The 25,505-nt window shown below is 40.6% G+C and overlaps 1 protein-coding gene across 28 annotated transcripts in view; it reads left to right on the top strand.

Moving 5' to 3' along the window:
* The window catches only part of tcf7l2 (transcription factor 7 like 2), a 186,843-nt gene that overhangs the window by 132,584 nt on the left and 28,754 nt on the right, over positions 1–25,505 (top strand). For 24 of the 28 annotated variants that reach the window (XM_057825847.1, XM_057825830.1, XM_057825846.1 and 21 more), the window contains 3 exons: positions 7,956–8,088; positions 12,475–12,577; positions 17,912–17,998. In XM_057825847.1, the coding sequence (XP_057681830.1) occupies positions 7,956–8,088; positions 12,475–12,577; positions 17,912–17,998 (323 nt within the window). The remainder of the gene's footprint in view (positions 1–7,955; positions 8,089–12,474; positions 12,578–17,911; positions 17,999–25,505) is intronic. The other 4 variants (XM_057825835.1, XM_057825831.1, XM_057825849.1 and 1 more) reach the window with 1 other exon arrangement.

Below are 25,505 nucleotides of genomic sequence, written 5' to 3'. Positions count from 1 at the left end.
TTGTGTGCTTAATCTTGTCCCTGATGGATGACTCGGAGTTCAGCAATGGGCCAGCTCCAATGACAAATACAATATTAATATTCATTAACCGCTTTGACAATGCTAATTTTGATGCAGTCGTAAAAGGGCCTCGCAAAGTTGGCGGCCAAAAGCATCAGAGCGCTGCGCAAGGTGGCGAGATAATTTGTGCTGCTTTAGCGAGCGGGTGCGCGTGCGGCGGCGAGGCTTTTTAAAGTCTTAAAGCGGAGAAGAAGAAGGAAAAAAAAGAAGGGGGGGAAAAGGCAAGGTAGCACAAACAAAATAAAAGAGAAAAGGGAAAAAGTTCAGACGCATTGGAAAGCAGGACCGCGGAAGTAATACGATCAAGAGGCACGGCTGGAAAAAATTTGACACCTTCAATGCGAAATCCTTTCTTTTTTAATTCGCAAAAACCCCCCAAAAAACTGGCAACAAAAAGCAGAGGACGCACAACATGGTAAGTCGGCGCATTCTTGATTTTTCTTCCCCTTTCTTTTTTTCTTTTTGTTTAATCTTTTTGATCTTTTCAATTATCACCATTTGAAGATCAATAGTCATTTTTTATCTGCGGCGGTTGAAAGGCTCACAGCGGTGGTGAGTGGCGGCTGGTCGGATCACGGCTTTAAGAGTGGGCTTCCTCCTCTCGCCGCCGCCACTTGGCCGCGAATTTCCTCCGCCGGCTCCTCCGCTTTGCATTTTCTATTTTTTGCTGGCTTTTCCTCATTTAGCCACCGCGGTCGTCGTCGGCGTCGACTTTTTCAGCAGACTTGGAAGCTTTACGCTCGCTCTTTTCGCCACTTTCCCCCCCCGTAGAAAATCTTCGGAATGCTTTTTCCACCCTCGATTTTGTCTAACGTGGTGTGACCGGCGTTGAATGGAGCGTGGCTAGTTTTTTTTTTTTTTTTTTTTTCCTGGGTGGGGGGGATTACTGACATGACGGGAGAGACACCCCACTGCTTGAGTTTAGCCAAGTTAGGGCAACTCCTAAAAAGACGCAACACTCCACTCGCCTTATGTCCGCCGAGCCGGTGAGTGAAAGCCTCTCTTCTTTTTTCTTTTCAATTTATCAAAGACGAGAGACGCGGACACAAAAGGGCCGATTTCAGGGGAGGGTGGATATGAAGATGCACGAGGGGGAGAGCCAGGGAGTCCCGGGCGGACGGCGCGACGAGAGCCGGATCGCGGCTGTCCGCGGCAACCGGCGCGACCCCGAAGGGCCGGCGTCCGCTCGGCGCTCTTCGGGGCCGCCGCAGTCTTATCGGCTTAACCCATCGGGGCGTTAGCGAGGGGGGCCGCCGTAGATGAGGTGCTGCCCCCCAGTGGATTAGTGGCTGACATGGTGGTGGGAGTCTGCTTGGAGTGAGTGCACGAGCACGAGTGACAGCATGCGTGTTTTAACCAGGAAGCGAGCAGCATCCCTAATACAGCTCTTTTAAATGGTAAGACTTTTTACACTTGTGTTTTTTAATGTGTAAATGCCATTGAATTCCTGCATGGCTTTATTTTATTTTGTTTTATTTGTGGCTGTTTCTCCAGGCTCTGTTTGGGTAATTTATTACACTTATGTTGCTAAGTGACAGATTGACAATTTGGATTAATGAAAGGCAGTGTTTGATTGCTTTGTCCTGACAGGCATTTGGATAAATATCACTTTTGTTTTTGTTTGTGATCTTTTTGAATGGAATTGAAATGAATGAAGCTGATAATTCCATTAATTTAGCAAATGGAATTTGGGATTGTGATTGTTTCTTATTGTTGTACTATTGTAGTTTCCTAGTATACATTTTATTTTATTTTTTTAAGTCAAATGTGATTATTGAACTACTACATAGTTTTAAATACGAACTATTTTGAAAGTTCACTAACGGTTGTTTCTTTATTTGAAAATAATATTTGACAATATTTCTTTATTATTTAAATATAGTAACCATCGCTACTTAATTCTTGCAACATTTTCATCGTAATGAAAACTATTTCCTCCTCCCACCCTCTTTTTTTTTCTGTTGTTGTTGTTGTTGCCATTGTGGCGGCATGATGGCGAGCTGTCCATCACTTTTGGTTTACTCAAGAAAGTGCACTCGGGACAAAAGGGAGGCGGCGGGAGCGTGGCGGGCCCGGCTGAATGGACGGGGAGGGCAGGCAATTAGCCGCCGCCTCGTCGTGGGGCTCTTTTACTTGTCAAGCCGGGGAGCCCCCCGCGCCCTCCCCAAAGCTGCCATCCCGCGCTATTGTGCGTGACATTCCCTGGGCTTTGTTTTGTCTTTTTTCGGGCCTGGCTGCAACGCGGCCTTGCGCGATGCTTTAAGAAATTTACATTTGAATTAACATATTTTGAAAAGTTTTAAAGATGCATATGCTCACGGAATTTAGGCTTTGACGAATACTTCCATAAAGAAGGTAGATAAAAGATATAAATACCCTGTTTTCTCCTTGAATTTAAATAATTGATGTGTTAGAATTGAGTGCGTGTTTATAAGCTTTAATCAGTGTGTATTTCTTTAAAGATACAGTGCACACATTTAAATAATATATGCTATAAATTTTTAATTTGGTGGTGTTGTGTTGTTAGGGGGTTAGCTGTTAGGTCATTAAAGTATATATTTGTGTATTAAAACTTGCACAAAATTCATGTTATCCTGCCCCCCAAAAATATATATATATTTTTTCAGGAATATGTTGATGAAAAAACTTGATTCAACATTCTAGATTTGCTTTTATGCAGTTTTTCTTTCATTCAATTATTAAGAAAAAAAAAAAAGAAGAGCGCCCCCTCGCTCAATATGATTTTTCAATAGCAGCAATCACTAATTCAACTTGTCATTTAGCACTAACAATGGAGAAAGTTTTGACCGTGTTGAATTTTGGAGAAAGCTGTTGAAAATTCCACCTGAGAGCCATCGGGCCCTGGTGATTTGCTCAAAATATATGTTAGACTTTAATTATTATAATATATATATTTTTAAATGTATTTAAAGGTTCCTATTTGAAAAGGGGACCGCCCTCTTTTTGTGGACTATGTTGCGTTTTTTTTTTTTCTTGCTCAGTCTGTCTTTCACCCATCTTTGGCAGCGCTTTTATGTTGCCGGTTGGTCTGTGGGCATCCTGGGGGCACAGCACAACCCCCTCCCCACACACACACGTGCGCACACACAATCAGACACTTAAACATGGATTTTTTAGTTTTTGTTACTATTTCTGCCTGAGGTCATTCCCCCGCGCCTGGTCCCCACTTCTTGTCACTGGTATCAAAACTTTTGCAAGGAGAGTGCGTGATAGATGAGGTGGGATGAGATACCGGTAGGCCTCGGAGCCTCCAGGAGAGCTGCTCAAATGACTAACACCCTTGGGGAACAATGGTCAGCCACGGGCGAGTGTAAAGAGAGAGTGCACAATGAACACAGGTTCACCCACACACATGCACGCTTCACTCGGCGCGGGAAGGCAGTGAGGAAAGATGTGGCTTAACGGCATGGCGAAAGGGAGCTTCTATACGGCGTAGAAAGGGGCGCACGGGTGGGAGAAGTGTCGCTGGAGGGCACTCGGAGAGGGGCGGGTGGGTCAGTAATGTACCCGCGGGATGGATCTCCGACCGGGTCGGAGGAGACGGGAGTTTTAGGCGCGGGACTTTTCCAAAGGGTGGGCGGATGGCACCTCAATTTGAGCAACTGGGTGAGTAGGCCGCTCCCCTTTTTTTTGGGCACCCCTTTTTTCTTTTTTTTTTTTTTTTTGACAGGGTGCGAGGATACCTGCTTCCGGTTGATATAAACATTCCAAGTGTTTTACGTTTAGAAAGCCATCATAATCCATTTCACAAGTGTTTTTTTTTTTCTCCCAGTCAAAAGCAGTTTTGTTTACCCGACAAAACCGTATTTAATCAATCTCATGTCTTATCCACGAAAAGAAAAAAATTCAATAAGCTTGACAGCTTAACATATTCTTTTGTCGGCGTCCAATTCAAACTCTTGATTGCCAGCCTTTCAAGTGAAATTCTGCGGGGCTGATTGCATTTCAAAAGGCAGAATTCGCTCGCGCTCTTGACACAATATCGCCCGTTTAACTCAGGTACGAGAGCTCAAGAGGCTGTTTATGTTGAAAAGAGTAGCGGAGAGGATGGTTGGTGGTGACGGGGTTTAGGGGGGAAGCAGCTTTAACGCACGTGCGTGCCCGAGAGTCAATTTGTCAACACTTCCACCAAATAGCACTTCATATTTAAGCTACTTGCGCGCAGCTTTATTTATGTGTGACACATCAGAACGTGTCCTCTCTGTCATTCCATTTGATGTGCCGACTATCAAAGACGCAGCAAGCAGGGAAATGAGCGCTGACGAGCGACCTGAGCGGCAGCACGAGGACGGGGGAGCAAAGGCTCTGGCCCACATAATATTTTTGTTCCGCACTCTGATCAAGCAAGTTGGCGTGTCACGACTGCAAAGTGAATAATTAAGTTTGATAAAACATCTCGGGGTGCACCCCCCCTTCTGTGCCCCCGGAGATGCATCCTTTCTCGGCAAAGAGATCAACACTTCCGGATCAATCTCAGGCTGACCAAGAAATATGATTTGTGAGTGCTAATAAGCGCTGAATGCCAGCGGATCCAGCCTCTGATAAGCCTTTAATTTGTCTCAACATTTCAGATTCTGTTGCCGTTAAACTTTTAAGTATTCCTTTTAGATTGTCTCCTTGAATATGAGGATTTGAACCCAAGCCCCATCCTCTACCCAAAGGAAAAATAATAAACAAAATTCAAAGGCTGACATATATGATTTTTGACAAATTGGAATGATTAAGCTCCTGACACCTTGTGAAGTGCTTTTGTTTTTCTGCCTGGTGTCAACCCCACGGGCTACCCCCCGCCAGCCTGCAACGGAATTCGTAGGCCCCCAGAGGACCCCAATCCATCAAGCCACTGTCATCCCTCAACCTCGTCCCTGCCCTGGCCTCACTTGCAGCTCATTAGTGTCCTGCGAGCTGTTGTGACAAGTCATCATATCATGACACAAAGCAGAAGAAAGGCAACGGCACTCGAGCGTAGGACGGGCCCTCCGGGGGCCCATAAGGTCGGCACCTTCACATTTAGGGCCCCTGCGAGGTGCCGCCAGGCGGAAATGCAGGGCCAACAGCTTTTTCCTGTCCGGCTTTCACCTCCCCGCCCCGCTGTCTTTGTTTCGTTCTGTCGTGCTGTCACTTTCTCAGCCCTTGGGCTACCTCCTGTGCCCCCTCGCTCCCACCCTCACTCCTTTCTCTCACTGGAGGTCTGACTTGAAGCATCACATTGATTTGACCACTTCCCGGGGGCTCTTTTTACAGTTAGTGACTGCTCTTTCCAAAAGTAGATTAGTTGCTGCCCATCCGTTACTTCTTGGTACATTGGAATTTTAGGGAAGCCGTTGTCACATACTGTATAGACTGTTGTCTGCTACCTGAACTGTAGGGTGCCACAACCTATAGTCCATGGTAACCCTGTGGCAGAATAAGTGAATAAAACCTGTTTTTATTATAAGCCCCACAGTTGGAAGTAGGAGTAAAGCATCAAATAAAAAGAAACACTGGCAGTATCAGTAGCATAACCGGAGGTGGCAAATCCCACGCCTATACTCAAGTATGTTGCCTTACTCAGCAAGCAGTCGTCCTTCGTGTCACGGACAATGAAGGAGGTCTGTGTATTCATTGACGACAAATTGTTTTTTTTTTTTTAAGGTCTTGTGAATGCGAGGTGTCTTTCGGAGGCTTGAAAAGCTCGGACGTCTTTATTGTCTGATGCTATTTTTGTTTGCTCTGGTGACGAAGGATGAGAGTCAGCGGGGGTGTCGGGGCAGGAAACGCTCTTTCTTCTTACCCTGGCCCTTGTGGAGAAGCCTCCCACGTCGCCCGCTTTTGTCTCTCGATGCTTTGTTGTATCTATGTTGTGCGACAGAGGAGCGCTAGCCTTTCCGACAGTCGAGTGCGAGGATTCGGAGCAGGTGCCGAGACTTTTTCCTGCAGGGACTGCTGGTTTTTGTGTTGCTGTTTGTTGCTTGTAATGATGATTTATTCATAGTAGCTTTGTTACCACGAGCTGGTCAACAAGATACAGATTAATTCGAGGGCTTTTAAATTCTTGATGATTCATAGTAAAGGTACTTTGTCTTCCATCCATCACGTTTTGATACTCGACTCTCGGAAATCCCAAATGCAAAAAGCGGGTTCACGATTTAAGTCCAATCGTCGCTCACCCTTTCCCCTCCATTTAAGGTCAGTCTTGGGCATTTTAAAATGTCCTCTCAATGGCTGAGGACTGGACAAAGAGTTCCTTCAAATGGCCGGTAAAGCTTTTCAGAGCACAGATGAAGAATCGACAACATTCTTTCACATCATTACCCGAGGGAGGAGCAGGGATTCATGCAGGAGGAGGTTAGGAGGTGAGAGAAGGAGGAGGAGGGTGGAGGGGACGACGGAACGAGAGGAAGAGCGACAGAACTCGTCAGCTGCATGCGGCAGCTGTCATCATCCTGTTTTTTTCCTCCCCATCATCCGTCTATTCTGGATGTGCAGATCAGATCGCGAGTGCCTTGGTTTGTGTTTCTTTCTAACGAATCCCATTCCACCTCACCCTCCTTCCCCCCCAACTAGACACACAAGCACATATACACCACCCCAATCCAACCGAACACTCCCTCCTCTGCTCAGCCCCACTCCTCCACAGCCTTTTCAGCTCAGGGCTGTGAATAGGTCCCAGGAGCCTCGCTTGCCTCCCTGGAGTTCTGCGGGGGTTCATTAATCTTTCATTGGGACCATGGCAATGGGGAACGCACCCCACAACCACCCACCTCCCAGGCCACCTTCCACACCACTGCTGCTATAGAGAAAGGTCTTGGGAGAGATTGCTTTGCATTTTTACCTGCATACCCAATTCCAAATATTACCTAAATTGTCAGTTTGGTGGACCAACCCTAGGTTTCCATGTTAGGTTAGGTTAGGTTAGGTTAGAATTTTATTGTCATTGCCAGCAAAACATTGTCAACAACGAAATTTGACTTGGCACTCCAGTATAAAAATATGTATTGAGTGCCTTCCTAGTAAGATTAGTCATAGATGTACCAAAATGGCTGTTTTTATATATGCATAGATTTAAGACACTAATTGGAGGTTATAAGAGTGGGAACACCAGACTACGCACAGAAGCAGAGAGCCCCTTATTGCCTCACCATTGCCGCTGCACTCCCCCCACACTCTTGAACATATCATCCATGTTATGATAAGCCTGATTAGTGCTGCTTCTTTGGCTGCCAAGGGCAGAATAAGGATGTGTTGGTAAAGAGGCGAAAGCCACCAGGCTAATCTAGAGCACCGCTCTAATCTGGTTATCTGGTGGCCGGGGGGACAGTCCCAGGCCCGGAACATCGGGGGCCCCTCTGCAGCTCCGCTGTAATCTTTGGGTAATTGAAAAAAAAAAAGGGAGAGGGTGGGCTGCGCCACTTAGGCGCACAAAGAGAAGATTACATAGCAAGAAGTAATTTGGCAAAAATGCAGAAATGGATTTTCAGCTCCTAACCCTTTTAGTAGGATACAGTCCTACTACCCCTCGAGAATCAGACCCAAGGGGGGAGCGAGGGGAACAGTGGCGTGTTGACCGAAGCCACTAATGACTCTGGATTTAAATGTGCTGCCTTGATTTTCAGCCGTTTGCACAAGATCGATTACTTGCGTTGCCGCTGCGGTTAAAAGTGCTTCATCACATATCAGGCCCCAAATGAGACGTGGCAACCCCCCAAGGCCTCATAGACTCTCTGAATTCCAGGGTGACACCACAGAAGTGTTTTTAATTACAAACCGCACTGTTTTCGCTGAGGCCCGGCGGTTTGGCGCCCCTCGAAAACCCAGAATACGATACGCTCCTATTATCCATTTCCACTGAATATTAACTCCGGACTCTTTTTCTCTCGTCATTTCTCTTCTAGTCGAATAAGGTTCCAGTGGTTCAGCACCCACACCACGTGCACCCTCTCACACCACTGATCACCTACAGCAATGAGCACTTCACACCTGGGAACCCACCACCACACCTACAGACAGACGTGGACCCCAAAACAGGCAAGTGTTGAACTACTAAATACGAAACACCTTTCAAGTTCCCTTACAAGACCTAAAACTAAGACTGTTTTAAGGCCCGAATCCCCGGGTCCAGAAACCTGAGGGTAATTTGGATTCTGCGGCCGAATCCTTGATTATCGATGCCCCCGAATGTACTGTGGTTCTCTTTTTTTTTGTCATTATGCATTTTGAGCCTTTTACTGCAGCTTGACCTACTGCCTCATTTTGTTTATAGTCAACCTGCCTCCTCATGTTGACTCATTTTGTTCTATTATCTTAAATTTCATTGGTCTCCAGTCAGTCATTTAGCTAATGATGTCGCCTTATTACGACAGCCCTTACAAGGGGGGAAATAATGCACCAGCTGCTGTTTAATGCAGTGCGTAATGGGGCAGCCTAATCAGGACTCAGTGTTTAATTAATTAACGAGGCATATTAGGTCTGCTGAGCTGTTGTGTGACTTTTAGCAGGAGTGCGCTCGAAAATGTAGCCTCACCCTGAAGATACAGCCATTCTTGATGCCATTTCAGCTATGTTGGCAAGAAACCTGTTCAAAATATCTCGTTCCAATGTGAGAAGTTATTTTTGAACAAGACTGTCTGTACAGGACATTTGGATTTATTCAGAATGACAGAATGTCTTTAGAACAAACTAATGGAGACCTTGCTTAATCAACCCAAACTCTGAAATGTGTTTCGTAATGACATCATTAGCCAACAAAGGTTTTACCTATATATAATTACAGTAATTTTTGCACTGTAACGCGCACCTGACTATGAGCCGCCACTGCCAAATTTGACACGAAAACAGTATTTGTTCATACCAGGAGATAAGCTGCACTGCACTATAAGCCACAGTTGTCCTCACTCTATTATGATGACACTTTATTTGACATCGGCATCATACAACTGTCAAAAGACCAAATGAACCACCATGAAGCTTTGAACCGATTGGTTGCAAAGCTTCATTGCTTCAAGAAGCTTTATTTGGCCATCACAGCTCCCTTGGTGGAGATGGTCAACCCTTGCTGTCAACACTTTTGTCATCCAACATGCCTCCTAGCATGCATTGCAGCGCTAAAGATGTCAATAAAAATCTAAATTCATGTTCCGGGCAAATTATTTCTTCAGTTACTCTTCCAGTTGTTTCGTTAATTGCTAGTCACAGTATTTGGTAACACTTTATTTGAAAGTGGCGCCATAAGACTGTCATAAGACCATCATAATTATGACATGACTAGGCATGTGCCGGTTACATGGGGTTTACCATTCCCCTGTTTGTTGTTGTGTGTGTCAGTGATGCCATTCTGCTAAACAGCCAGCGAACCTTAAAACAAACACTCCAAACACAAGGCGTACTTTCTTCAATTTATTGAGCTCTCAAAACGTGGTAAGTGAAATATACAAAATGAATACATTTAAAACGTTGTACAATTGTATTTTCCCACGTGTGAGTAGGTTCAACACGTTAGCACCATGAAAAAGTTCGCCAAAAACAAAACATTCATTTTCCTTTCAAATTCAATATATAAACTAACTAAAACTTAACAAGACGAATGTTAGCCTAGGCTTAGCTGGGTGAGCAACTTCGCTGAGGTTTCACAGCCGCTGAGTGAGAAACAAGCTTGAATGAAGGGGAAAAAAAGGACAGCGTCAAAAATCACTAATTGAGAAAGATAATTTTGCCCTAAGCACAAATCCACGTTCGCTAGACGGGGAGTGGTCTCACTCCCCATGTTTTTTTTAGATGAAACCTTTCCACAACAAAATGTTTAACTAATTTATACATTTTTAACTAACCTATTAACTTATGAATTCTTTATATATATAAGTAATGTGGCGAACGACGTGGGGAAGAATGACAGGAGACAATCTTTTTCTTAACACGCTTAATTGAACACAACGCAGAACGTACTGTATACCATTTGCAGCCACCACTGACAGTCACGGTCGCCCAACTTCCCATCATGCATTTGGGCGCAACAGTTAAGTCGCTACAGTATCATTTAGTGAAAGCACACCAAAAATAATATTCCTATCTTTAAAAAAAAAAAAAGTTCTTAAAAAGAAAAGTGCTCAATGCAAAGAGAACTGGCATTTCCAATCAAAATAGCTATGCAAAATGCACATAAAACTTACTCAGATTTTGCCTTGGCTAGATCTCAAATTAAAACTCGCCATTGACACCTTGTGGTGTATTTCACCTTTTACATTTTAATATGAAATTACATGTACTCAAATTTATCTTTCAAGATCTACAAGTCTTCCTATCTGTGAATCCCTTTAGCATATATAATGTTAATAATGTTAATGCTATTTTGTGGATTTATTGTTATAATAAACAAATACAGTACTTATGTATGAATGTTTATGTCCGTCTTGTGTCTTATCTTTCCATTCCAACAATAATTCACAGAAAAATATGGCATATTTTAGAGATGGTTTAAATTACGATTAATTACGATTAATTTTTAAGCTGTGATTAACGCGATTAAAAATTTTAATCGTTTGACAGCCCTAGTTCTGAAAAATAAATAAAAAAATCCTTTTCAATGGAAATAAAGTTTTTTGTTGTTGTTTTTTTTGTTTTTTAACCCATAAATCTCAAAATGACACATTTTGTAGCTATAATTGTAATACCGTGAAACCGCGGTATTTTTGCTCACGGTTATCGTACAGTTAAAATCTCACACCGGCACATGCCTAGACATGACACTGTAATCAGCCTTAATGAATACTTATAGCAGATGTCATTTAGTGTTATCCTGCAAATTATCTCAATTTGAATAAATGTGAAATATCTGAGCTCGACGTATATGGAGTTTGTGATATTATTTGCCGGATGACACTTAATGACATCTGTCATAAGCCTTCATTAATGCCTATGATAGTTTCATGCCAGAATTATGACGGTCTTATGGCAGTGTTATGACGCCACTGTCAAATAAAGTGTTGCCTATTAACCCAAATAAATCCACAAATAAGCCACACTGGACTACAAGCCGCTGGATTCAAAACGAGGGGGGAAAAAGTAGCGTCTTAGGGGCAGTTTACATAGCGACACAAAGACACAATGACTGAGTAGCGGAATGGCCGCACATGCATATGGTGTTGGCGAAGACGAAAAATTCTGAATCCTGCTTCCAAAGTGGAAGAATTCGATTGCGGAGGATTGAATGGGGCTTGCTCCGCATGCATATCAAAGGTTCCCACGGCGCGAGACCGCGCCGATAACGTCAGCACTCGTACACGTCACATTGGGCGTGCGCAGCAGTGCTACTAAACATTAATAACAGCAAATATGGCGGAATGTCGGCTTTAATTTACTGTTTTAATAATATTTTTAAATTAAATATGTTGAATGTTTCCATTTTTGTGCCTTTTTGAACAAAAGAAAAATGCCATTGCTTCGAGTCGGCGGGCATATTGTTTTCCAAAGTGCATCATTCGCTGTCGCCTTGTAAATCTGCACTGCCCCCTAAGGCCTGGCATGAATACTACATCGTTTTCATGCGGAATTGCGACATCGTTCGAATGGAGACGGGCCCATATAAATGCAAATTTGAAATTTTTAGTATTCTCGGAAAGTGACCATGTAAACGGCCCCTTAGAGTCCGAAAATTATGGTAAATGCATCTTGAATAAATAGAAAAATGCAGTAAGAGTAGTTCACTTTATCCAAAGCTAACATTAACTGCTCTTATCCACCTTATTGTTATGCATCCCCATACAGTCTGAAGCACCACCGTTACTACTATACGATCCGTACAATGTGATTGATGTAGCTAAATCAAAGGAACCTGCTCCCGGAAGACAATTGTAGATTTTTCACCGTCACAGCGATTGTAGTAGTCACCAATTAGCCTAAATGGCTTCACTAACCATGTTTAACAGCTGCATATTTCCGATAGCTTTTGTCGTGCATATAGAATGATGTCGGTGACAGCGAATGAGGAGGCACCTTCCCTCTGATCACAGAGAACGGCGTAATGATATTGTTGAGTTTTGTTAACTTCTAAACCTCCGTCATTTTAGATCATTAATCTCACGAATTCGCCTGACAAACGTGACAAGAATCGTGTCTGTTTTTCTTTTTTTTCCTGATTTCCCTCCTCCTCTTCCTCTTCATCACCTCTCTCCCCTCTTTGCCTCCTCCAAACACATTGTGCCACTGTCGCCTGGCGAGGCCTTTGATCAGGAATTGTGATATTTTATTTTATTTTTTTGCTTTTTTGCCGCGTGTGTACACGCTAGCAACAAGGCTTCCTCCTCCTCCGTCTTCTTCCTCTTCCTGTGATGTATGAGACGCTCTAGATTCTGACAAAAGATTTGATTCTTCATCTTGTCCACCTCCTCTCGGAGCTCATGTCATCTTCTTTTTCCACAGGAATTCCAAGGCCTCCGCATCCTCCAGATATTTCTCCTTATTACCCGCTGTCACCTGGCACTGTCGGCCAGATCCCCCATCCCTTAGGATGGTTAGTACCACAGTAAGCAAATCTTTTTTTGTTTTACTTCTACACTTTGTATTTTGTTCTTTCATGCTTGTGAGAAAAGTTCGGTAAAGTCCTTATTCAGAATTGTGCTTAAAGGGAACCTCGGACTTAGACTTGTTGGTTCAAATTAGTGTTGCAACGGTTAATCGATTTACTCGAGTATTTGATTAGAAAAAAAGATTCGAATTAAATTTTGCTGCTTCGAGTATTCGTTTAATTAAAGTGGTGTTGTAAAGGTTTATTTTGAAAGTGTTTGCAGTTAGTTTGATTGATTTTGGTGGATGCACTGTCCTCTAGTCTGCCTCATTTCACATAGCTGAATCCAGCTGCTCCATGTTAAGACCAACCTAAGCCAAATTTTTGTTTGAGCTAATGGTTTTTTCAATGCATTCGTAATTTAATTTTAGAGGTGCACGATAATTATCGGTCCGATAATAGGAATTATGACATCATCCCAATAAATCCAATAACTATATATTATCGGGCCGGTCGATATTAATTTTGCTACGGTGTCGGTGGATTGGGATGTGTGCGTTTGAGTTGTTTCATGGACCAAGACCACAAAAGTCTTCTCTCCTCTTGCACCAAATGTTTAATCTGCTGACAAAGCACAATACCCGTTGGGTTTATATTTGTTTTAGTTCAGTGCTCATTGTTCAGGGGAACATATCATCAATAATATTTACTAATTGATGGTGATTGACTCAAAATAAATATGGGCACTCTATTTGAAGTCAAAAGTGTTCTTGTCTTTGTATTTTTTATTGTTTTTTATATTATAATAATATTCATGTTATCATGATAATTCTGGTTAGGTCAAAGGCAAGTCTATGCTGAATCCACCAGTAGTATTTTTGGCTTACACATGTTCAAAAACCCATGTTAATATACATTTAAAAATTATATATATACTGTATTATCGGTTATCGTATCGGTATCGGCTTTGAGGAGCAGGAAGTTATCGGTATCGGTTTCAAAAAATGGCTATCGTGCACCCCTATTTAATTTATAGGTTTATTTAGCAGGGTTTTTTTTTGCTGGAATATGCGTCTGAACAATTGTTAAGAGCATTGTTAATAAACAACAACAACAACAAAAAATGTTACAGTTTTATAGCATTTAAGCTAGTGGACTTTTGCTATGTAAGTTAGCCATTGTTCTTTTTTTAAATACCATTCGAGGCTCAGCTCAGGCATTTGAATTTTTCATGTTCCCTAACCAATTACTCAATTATTCGAACTAACTACTTAATCGATTAATTGACTACTAAAATAATCCATAGTTGCAGCCCTACTTACAATTTAGACTAACTTAAAACTTGATTAACTAGAACTTAAAAATAGCTTGACACAAATGGAAATTCAGTTGACACACATGGGAAAAACACCCAACTTTTAAGTGATGTGTGTCATCAGGCATAATTATATTTTTAGGTAGGAAATAAGATTTCTTTTCATAAGATCTAGAAGCTTTTTGAGTGAAAGCCGTGAATTTTTTTCCCTTTTTTCTAGTCACAGCTGAGATGCAATTGTTAAAAGCCACAACTGTTCTCTTTTACTAAAATATGTTATTTGAAACGCATAACATATTGCCATTGATTTAAAATGTTTAATTTTTTGACCTACGGAGAGCGCCATGTTTTATGAGAGCAATGGACGCTGGGGTGATGACGTAGTTTGTCACTGTTACTAGACAAACATTACCGGTGTTCTGCAAGTCCTTCTACGCGGCGAGATGTCCAACACGTGCGCACATCATTTACAAGCAGCGATTACTTACAATTTGTGTTGTTTTATTGGGTATTTTGTTGCCCTTTCATTGCCTCAAAATACTTTTTGCATGTGTTTCCCTTTACTTATACTATACTACATATATATACATATACATATATATATATATATATATACATGCCTCTTGTAGGACGTTTCGCCGGTGGTGTACATTTTGGCAGAATACCGGTTTTGTCATATTCTCGTCTCGTCTCATCCCTGTTTTTCCTGTTCGTTTTGCTTTTGCTGTTCGTTTTGTAAAATATCGCCAGTGCTGTCATGCTCATTAATGTTCTTCTCGGGCTCAAATTGGAAAGGTTCAGCAGATGACATGTTTATGTCCCAAGAGTCATACTCTGGTAGCCCGGCAGCATAACCCAGTTACGTCACTGTGCTGCGACGTCTACAACAATGGCGACCTACTAGTTAAACTTATTTTACAAACTGTATCAAAACGAAAACATCAAGAGGAGTTTTAATATCTAATTATTTTAACTCGTAATAATGTTTATCTTTTACTTTTTACTCTTCTAGAACTACAAGTTTTTCTATCCGTGGATCCCCCTTTAAGAAAACCTTAACTCACTGGATGCTAACCATTCCAGTTCAAATGGATATTTACAAGAGTTGTCTGATATTATCGGGCAGCCGATAGTATTGGCCGATAAAAGAATTTTAAAATGATATCAGATGATATCGACATCGGTTTTTCGTTATCTGTTTTTGTTCCAATATGCATGTTGCCTTCAAAGTGAATTTAGAAACCTTCTGCCTTTGTACAAGAGCTAGTCACTGCTTAGCACAACAGTTATGCTCATTGACCATTAAGTCTCCAAACGTAGATTTGTTATGTGAGCATTAACGCATTAAAGCATCACAATACAACTAGTTATAATATGTTAAGTGTACGACCACATATATCTGTATCGGTTTGACATCGGTATACGATTTTTGGACTTGGACAATATCAGGATATTGGTAATTGGTTAAAAAGTCATTATCGGACAAATCTATTGCCATCAATGGCAACCAAAGAGTTATGGTTCGCTTATGCACAATTGAAAATATGGGAACACATAAACAGTGAGTAATTGATGCATACAATTTTTGGAATTGATTTTAGTTGCCACAAAATGGCAGCAAAGCTATTTTACTGTATATTAGAAATGACCCAGCTAAATGATACTGCTCCTCGATGGGTAATAGGAAAGTAGTAATTAGTAGGTGACAACGTAAATACAAGCATTGTTGCTCTTAGGGATTTACTAATGCAGATTTATTTTTTACTTCCGATTTGATTTTTTCCCCCCTAAATATGTTTTGCAGATATTGATCCGATGCTGATCAGATACCCATTTTTTTTTCAGACTAGTAAAAATAATGCAACCAGTAAATGAAAAATCATATTCCTGTATTAAAGTGAGCCCTGCACGTACCTCCTCATCAAATTCTCTGTATACAAATATTAAACGATACTGTTACCATCATTTTTTTCTATCGAGGAGTAGTCCCTCACAGCGGACATGTTTGCCGAGTAGTTTGATTTACCGAGGACGAAAGTGAGATGGTGCTGAAAACATATGTGAATACTGTGTCAGGTGCGACCTTGTGACCAAATGCGATATTGTCCTGTAGTCAAAAAACAGCCGTATTGGGTGCTGATACCGATACCCAGTATTGAACGGGACAAAACTATTTTGATTTCAGATGAGTTGAAAAGGATATTAACAGGGGTGTAGCTATCGATTATTTTAGTAATCGATTAATCTATCAACTAGCTAGTTCGAATAATCGAGTAATCGGATAAGGAACTTAAAAAGATTAAAGTACCTTAGCTGAGCCTCAAATGGTATAAAAACATAAATAAATGATTATCTAAGTACAACAAAAGAACAATAACCTAAATTACATAGCAAAACTCTGCTAGCTTAAATGCTATAAAATGCTTTTTTTTTTTTTTTTTTTAAATTTTTTTTTTTTTTACAATGCTCTTAAAAAATGTTTTAAACTCATTTTCCCACAAAAAAGCCAAACATCAGCTCAAACAAAAATTTATAAAGAGTAATCGAATTGGGAACATTTTGTACGTTGCAGATTAATTTTTAGAAGATGTAAAACAAAGGCTTGCAAAGATTGCACTTTCAAAAGAACATTTATTGCGAATACAAAATAAAATTCCCGAATGTTTTTTCAAACTATGCAGCATTACACTTTCATTTAAAGTTTAGCCTTAAACAATAAAAAAAAAAATAATAATAAATGAGACTCTAAGTATAACAAAAGAACAATTGGCTAACTTGCATCGCAAAAGTCCGCTACCCTAAATGCAAAAAATGCTATCTTTTTTTTTTTTTTAAACAATGCTCTTAACAAATCTTTCAACCACATATTCTCACAAAAAACGGCTAACTATACTTCTAATAACAAATGCATAAACAAACATATTAGCTCAAACAAAAACTTTTGTTGGTCTTAACAGGGAGCAGCTGGATTCAGCCATGTTAGACGATCCACCCAAATCAATGAAACTACATGCAAACACTTTCAAAATAAACTATGACAACGCCACTCTAATTTAACGAATCCTCGAAGCGGCAAAATTTGATTCGAAGCTTTTTTTCTATGAATTACTCGAGTTAATCGATTAATCGTTGCAGCACTAGAGATTTAATGTTTTGGGCTCTATTTAAACGTAATTCAAGGTGTATACGGAAGTATTTGTGCGTTTTTGCCTGTGTTTTGAATCTTACTGGCTGCCATAAATGGCACTAGACGTCCAGTCCATTTGAACAGGGAGATCTGGCAGAGAATGAATGAATGTTCATTCGCTGCTAGTTTTTCTTTGCAGAAACCGGATCCCCAAACTTTCTGGATTGCGGAATTCCGACAAGAGCTCATTTCCACTATTTTTATGTATTTATTAATTTTTCAAACCACTCTTCATACTACCGTGTATGTCTCTGTAGGGTCAAATTAGAGTAAATGAACAGCGATTGCCCGCCTTTTACCCGCAATCCCGCACGGGAACTCTCCCTGGGTAACTCTTGTCAACACTTGTTAATATGACAAAAGGCTACAAATTAAGCTCTGTTAATTTAATGTTTTCTCGCCACCGTCTAAATAGTGAGAAAGGGCCCCCGAGCGCCGCCACGCCGCCCTTTGATTTGCCGCACTTTATTTTCGGTATAAATTTACATTCATTATTGTTTGTCTTTTGGATGTGTAGACCTCAATTAGCGTGATGGCTCCATTAAAGGGAGCCGCACTTCGTCTTTAATTATCACAACAAAACACCTAGTTCCAGCTCAGGGAGGGTACGAGGGGGCGGCGCACCGGGCGAAGGGTTATGAAATTTAATTAGCCGGCGCTATCAAGATTTACGGCGTTCAAAATTGTCGGGAGTTTATTCCCACCCCGCTTTTGATCCGCCGCTCCGCAATCCCCTAGATTTTTGTCCCCGATCAAATGAGAATGAAAGAGGCCCCGACTTGAGGGGCCTCGCTACCTTTCTCCTCGTCTGTCAACCTTGTTTCTTTACCTTTCTTCTTTTTCTTCCCAGGCAAGGTCAACCTGTTTATCCAATCACAACAGGGGGTTTTAGACACCCCTACCCAACTGCGCTCACTGTCAACGCATCCATGTCAAGGTGAGTCGAGCCCTCGGCACGCAACACGCACGTACACAAACTCCTCTTAGCTCGTTTTGCAAGTTCTCCCTTAAGGACTCCTCACGCCTCCCTATTTTCAAAAGGCCAAATCTCCAGCAAGGGTGCTCAAATATTAATTATATTTATCTTCTACCCCCCTACCCCCACTTAATGAGGCCCCCGAAGAACATTTAGCCCCCGCTGCATGTCAGGCTGGTGCTAAATCAGCCAGGCCGCATAATTGCTAGACATAAACAAACACTGCAACGCTTTGGGAGAAAAGTTAACTCGGCACAGTTTTATTCTAAGAACTGCTATGCATATACTGTATGTGTACTTGTAGCCATTTTGTGTATACATGCATGTATGTGTCCTTGTGCTGTGCAAATGTATGGTTACCTTGAGAAACTTGAGATTGTGTGGAAAATCAGTGGAACAATGTCACACATCGATATGCTAAAGGTAACTGTTGATACATTCAAATGAATTGGCATATGAATGACATATCCATATCACTAGGAGTGGGAACCTCTTGGTACGTCACGATCAGTGTTGGGCACGTTACTTAAAAAAAAGTAATTAGTTATAGTTACTCACGACTTCTTCCAAAAAGTAACTGAGTTAGTAACTGAATTACGGTATCGTTAAAGTAACTAGTTACCAGGGAAAGTAACTATTTCCATTACTTTAAAAAGAAGTTGTTGTATTACCAAGTTGTTGTATGAGTCAGTTGAATAAAGAAGAACAGACAGGTAGTTGTGTTATAGAACCTTGTAATATTTATTGCACCTCACCAGCAACAGATTTATCCTACACTTGAAGTGCAAAAGAAATAAACAGATTTGAATTGCTTACCACAGATGTCGACAAAAGCTTTGCCCCGGGACATAAATTACACTTTACATGCACGTTCTTTCCTTTAATTTCGACCAACTTGAAATAGTGTTTATATCTCCACCTCGTAAAGGACAAATTTTCCTCTGAATGCTTTGCCATCATATCCCTCTGCATCTGTTTTGCGTGTGTGTGTTTGCCGCACGCGCTGTTCCGGTTTGTGTGTGAAAACACGGGCTCTGAATTATTTATTTATTTATTATTTTTTTTATTGGACATTACAAAACATACAAATAACAGACAATAATACAAAGCAACTAGTTCACTTAGAATATAACCTTTTCAACATGTTTACATTGTAAGACATACAAAAAAATAAAAATAATAATTCAAGCGGAAACTAAATATATTAATAAGCTAAATTTTGGAACAAGGAACATGAAAAATTAAATTACCTGAGCTGAGCCTCAAACGGTATAAAAAAATAAATAAATGAAGATCAGTTTAAATGCTATAAAATGCTTTTAACTTTTTTAAAATGCTCTTAACAAATGGTTCGGACACATATTCCCACAAAAATAGGCTAAATATATTTATAAACTAAATTATGAATGCATTAAAAAAAAAACATTAGCTCAAACAAAAACTTAGCTGATGTTGGTATTAGCAGGGAGCACCTGGATTCAGCCATGTGAAATGAGGCAGACTAGAAGGCAGTGTATCCACCCAAATCAATAAAACTAAATGCAAACACTTTTAAAATAAACCATTACAATGCCACTTTAATGAAACGAATACTCGAAGCAGCAAAATTTAATCGAATACTCGAGTTAATCGATTAATCGTTGCAGCACTAATCGAAATCGTTATGCATCCATTCCGATATTAATGGTGTCTCAGTCAGACAGTCACCTTTAACTTGACAGCTTGATAAATTAATGTTTTTAAAGCAACAAAAACAATACTTGACCATTTTTCACTTAAGACGTATGTTTTAAAAATGGGCTTAAAATATTGGTATCACCATGTATCGCATTCTTACGTTCAGAGCTGAAACGATTACTCGAGTAATTTGAGTAAAACATTGATCGAGGAATTTTCTCCGCCTCGAGGGATCGTTCAATTTTGCCAGCTCTAAGCATGACTTTTTGCCCGGACTGCTTTTATTGCTGCACAACGCGCTGACGTCACGTGCGTACGTGAAGAAGACAGAGGCGTGGGATTTATTTGATATCAACCATGCATAAATATAGAGGTAATGACGAAAAAGCCGACAAAAGCAAAGTGAAAGGCACCCAAAAGAAAAAAAAAAAAAAACAGAAAATGTCAAAAGCGTGGAAGCATTTCAAGCTGGACACCAAAGCGAACAGTTTCATGTATTTGCTGTAAGACAGCGCTTGCATAACACTACAGCATATCTTCAATGCTGCAGCTCCACCGGAGTCACCCCGTTTACTCCGAGAGCGGTGGAGCGATACTCGGGACAAGGTAAAATTAAGTTAACGTAGCGCTAATAAATAAGATCAACTTTACTGTACCTTGCTAACGTAACGTGAGGCCTACGGAGGGCTAAGTTTCTATTAATGATGACTCCAGTCGATGCGTGGCTAATGTTTTTCATACAGGCTTTATTTAATATATTGATTAATTACTCCTTTATTTACCAGTCACCATCTGTGAACGGTTTTCCACGCTTTATTTATCCCGCCTTGCAGCAAAACTTGAAGCAGTAGTGGAGTTTGGAGATGCATTCCACTTTTTAAATCCATTTTTGTACTCCTGTAATTTCTCCAGAAGTAATGCAATCGCACCTACTGGGTACTCCTGCACACCTGCAAATGTGTTTTGTGATTTGACAACTTCTCGCTACAGAGCAAACATTCAGAAAATCCTTCCGCATTAGCAATGAATGCAATTGATTCGGCCCAAGAAATGTTGAATCCTCTGTTCTCCTCAGTTTTTTTTTCTCTTTTCCTCTTTGGAATCCATGTCCCATCATATAGCCGCCGGTGTATGTTTACAACAGCCACCCTGCTGATAGAAACGTGCGTCGCAGGCTGTGACTCAAGTCTTCGTCGACAGAAATGTTTAAATGTAATCATTATTGTACACATTTTTACCGCATTGCAAAATGTTTAGATTGTTTGTGTCATATTTGTCCTCCTAGAGAAAGCATGTTATAACAAAAAAAATATATTTCTTTTCCCATTTTCAAACATTTTTGAAACGCTCCAGGGAGCCACAAGGGCAGTGCGAAAGAGACGCATGCAGCTCTCAAAACAAGGGTTGCCGGCCCCCGATTTAATCTGTAAAAACAGCGCTGTAGAGTGATAAGGGTGTAAAATAAAAACATAATGAAGTATAGGGGTGTGCCATCTTAGGCACCCCACGATTCGATTTGATTACGATTCAGGGTGCTACGATTCGATTATTAAACGATGATCACGGTAGTGACGATGATCGCGGTTATCACGATTATCGCAATTGTTCATGCATCGTACATGACTAATTAATACAGTAGCCAAACAAATTTATGTCCATTATTTATTTAAAATATCGTAATGATTCAACAGGAACAATGGAAACATGCCCATACAACAAAAAGCTGCCCTCAAGCTGCATTTTTATTTATTTATTTTTAAGAAAGTACAAAAACATTAGCCATTTTAAAGGGAGTACTTATTTCTCTCAAGAATAATGAATTCCAAATTTTCTGGAAACAAAGTGTCTTTAGAAATAAGACTTCTTTTAACCAATATACTTTGTTTTCCCACATTTCTGTACTATTTCACATGTTTGTAGTGTTACCGCTGTACTTAATCATGGTTTTACACGTTCTGCATATGACATACACGTTAGCGAATTAGCTAATTAGCTTAACGCTCGGCGGTAGGTAACTATTAACGTCTCAAAAATAACAACAATAAAGGCTAAACAGTACAAGAGGATTCGTGTACTCACCTCTTATAGATTCACACGGGTCTTAGCAACACAATCAGGACATTTTTCAATTGAAATGCCTTAAAACTACAAGGAGCAACGAACTCTCTTCCCCTCTTGCTCTAAAAAAGAACTTGCGTACAAAAGCGCTACCACTGGGTTGCGATTCAGTACCTGCCTGTCTCATACAAAAATTTATTTTCCAGGCTTTTAAAAAGGAGTCAATCTCTCTCTCAGTAACCGGCAGCATCCATCATAACGTGCATGCGCCCGTTAACGGTGCCTGGGTGGCAGACTTATCTTGAATTTCGTTTTGCTACGAGCAGCTGCCATAAAGTTTTGAGGGAAAATCATCGTTTTTGCACCTTTATGAAACGTAATCGAATCATCACGTCTCAAATCGCGATGCATGTAATAATCGATTTTTTGGAACTCCTCTAATGAAGTAGTACTAATAAATAAGATTAACGTTACTGTACCTTGCTAACAAAACGTGAGGCCTGAGGAGGGCTAGGTTTCTATTAATGATGACTACAGTCGATGCGTGGCTAACGTGTCTTTCATACAGGCTTTATTTAATTTGTATAAACACAGCGCTTGTTTTTTTAACTAAAACTTTAAAATAGCTTGACATAAATGGAAATTCAATTGAAACACGTGGGGAAAAACACCTCAATTTCAAGTGATGTGTGTTATCAAGCGTAACGGCATTTTTAGGTAAGAAATGAGATTTTTTTTTCTTATTATTACCGTATTGGCCCGAATATAAGACGGTGTTTTTTGCATGGAAATAAGACTGAAAACGTGGGGGTCGTCCTATATTCGCGGTCTAGACATTATACCCATTCATGACGCTAGATGGCGCCAGATATCATTGAAGCGATGTTATAGCTGCCATTAAGGCAGAATAAAGAAATAAATAATTGACTCTTTGATCTGGGGGTGTAACGTTAAGCATTTATTTTCTTTGATGTGGGGTGGGAACTGAAGTTCACTGTCGCAAGTTGACAGGGGCACTATCAAGCGTTACATTATTATTATCTGATGAACACTATTAGAGTACAGACAACTTTTCAGTACCTCTGATTAAGATCAACAAGGAAACATCTCAAGTGCATAGTGCATCGAAGAATTGAAGCTGAACTAATTTCCTCTGGAGTAAAGCGGCCAATGAGTTCTCACGGCATTGTCAAGGCATTGTCAAGACAAATCAAGTTCTATGATTAAAGCCCGTAAAAAAGAAACAGCTTGGTTCGTGATTTCGACTCGAGAGGGAATTACAGATGTTCTGTCATGACAGATCTCAGCTACTCTCAAGTTTAACCAGTTTGCATTATTTTATTGCAATATTTTTCCTTATTCTAATTTGTTTCAAGACTACAGTTAGTTAGACTTAACTTTGATGGTTTATGCAGTTATTGCAATTTTGTTGTTTTATCACAATAAATTGGTTTATTTACATTTCAAAAACCAGAAGCCATTCATTTACGAATGTGATTGCACTTTAGTTTACATATTTAAATGTTCAGATATTAAGATTTGAATGAGGCAAAATAACATGCATTTTCTGTCAAATATATTGTTATAATCATTTGCTTCTGATGTACTGTAATCATTTTCTGTATTAAAATTAATTTGGTGTTCAAAAGGTCTTTTTTTCAAACTTGAGTCTTGAAAAAGAGGGGGTCGTCTTATAATCAGGGCCATCTTATATTCGGACCAATACGGTAGTCGGTAGAGTTTACTTAAATGATTTCCATGCAGTTTGTCAGTTATTTATTAGTTTCAGGGCTCTGGAGTGGCTAAGCTAGCGCGAGTCAACGGTGCCTGCTTAGCATGCCATTAAAAAACTATATTAACAGTTCTCACACAGTCAAATTAATTCAAATTCCAGATCATTTTTCAAAACACCCATGTAGCCAAAACAGTGTCCCACCACCAAACTCCCATAATTCATTTCATTCTGCAGGACTTTTTTTTTTTTTTTTTTAGATGCGTTATGCGACCACAATAGAGAGCAGTGCGTCGGCCACTTGTACTCAGTCTGCTAGGGAGTTCCTTTCGTTCTCCCCAAAATAAATAAATAAATAAATAAAAATCAGGGGTGAAAAAAACAATATGATATCACTTCGCCCTGCTTGCCTAGAACGCCTGTTCCCTGCAGAGCTGCTGAATTAAAATTGTTGATTATTGATAAGTTTTAATCAGTTTTTCCTAAAAACATAGCCAAGACTATTGATTGCATGGGTCATCGGTGATTCTCGTGTGCATATGTTGTTTTTTTATTGGCATGCTAAGGAGGCACCATTGACTCGCGCTAGCTTAGCCACTTGGGAGCCCTGAAACTAACAAAATGAACAGAATTTGTTGAAATCAACTCCACCGATTGATTAAAGCCTTGCTAACTCGAAGATTAAGCCCTTATGTAAAACAATGCTGAACTTCTCCTTTATCTTATTCGCTGCCATTGTGATCATTCGCTATAATCGCCTCCCAGTCTAAATGTGTTGAATGTCTATCGCGATTATCAGCAGTCAATGAAAACGTATACTACTGCTAACGACATACAATGGGAGGTCAATGATAGCAAATGTGTTAAGTGACAAGCTGACCATTTCAAACTGAAAGTGAGCTATAATTAAGGCGGTACAAAAAATGATGATCTCCCGAAGGACTTGTTTTAATGTTATCACTTGCCAACTCGTGGTCTGACATAGACATTACAACATTTTCAGCCATTTTTCAGCAGCCCTTTTGCAGTTTCTTCTCAGCTCAAGACTTCAGGGGCTCCTTTTAGCGCCGAGGGAACGCTCGAAGCTTGAGTTTAATTGCGGTCCGATTGGAAAAGCAGCTCCTGTGGGCGTTGTATTTAGACCTCTGTGACATTGATGGATCGTGTCCATGGAAGGAGGGAGGCAGTGTGGAAAGAGGGATTCTGGGAGAGCGAAAGCTGACTTTTCAATCTGGCACAGCCGTTCCCAAGTCGTTAAACTGTCCTCAATAACGCGTCTACCTCGTTGAAGCAGATCTTTATGGAAAAGGCCTCCCCAGATTGTCCCCTCTGGAGCAGAGGTCCAGACATCTGGCAGCGGCGTCCGCGTCCCAACCGGGCCTTTAAGTGACTGATAATTCGCTCTCGACATTGTCATCATCCTATTTGCAGCATGGCTAATTGAATCTGCCGGCTGCGGGGTGTGTGGGGGGAGCTAATGCCCTGTGATGAGACCCCTAATTTAATTACCCAATAGAAGAGAGGGGTGGGGGTACTTGAGAGGTCTCCAGAGAAGGCTTTGACATATCATCCCTTCCCCCCATTTGCGCGCAAAAAAAAAAAAAAAAAAAAAACATAGTTAATTATTTATTTTCAAACCACAGAGTGACAGAAATGAACTGCCGCTCGTTGTGTTCAGCAGCAAAATTTGTTTTGGAAATTAGCTAATGCGACATTAGCTATTTGTGGTTTAAAAGCAAAGCGTAGTCTTTCTGAGAAATGGAAGTTTTTGTGTGTATTAAAAAATGGATTCTCTCTTCAAACCTTTGGATTCATCTGCTACATGATAGATGTGGTGCTTCAAAGCGTTATTTCCAAATAAGAACTCAGTTTTAAGGATCTGCGTTGAGGTGACGGCGGACCTACACCGTTAACGCTGACCCGATTTACGACCCGATTTACGCCTGTCGTGCGCCTCCAAAAAATCCTGGCTACGCGTCAAGTCAGCGCGTGGTTAGGCCA

Source organism: Corythoichthys intestinalis, chromosome 21 (genome assembly GCF_030265065.1).
Source record: "Corythoichthys intestinalis isolate RoL2023-P3 chromosome 21, ASM3026506v1, whole genome shotgun sequence".
Classification (NCBI taxonomy): Eukaryota; Metazoa; Chordata; class Actinopteri; order Syngnathiformes; family Syngnathidae; genus Corythoichthys; species Corythoichthys intestinalis.
This window is presented reverse-complemented; position numbering and strand designations above follow the sequence as displayed.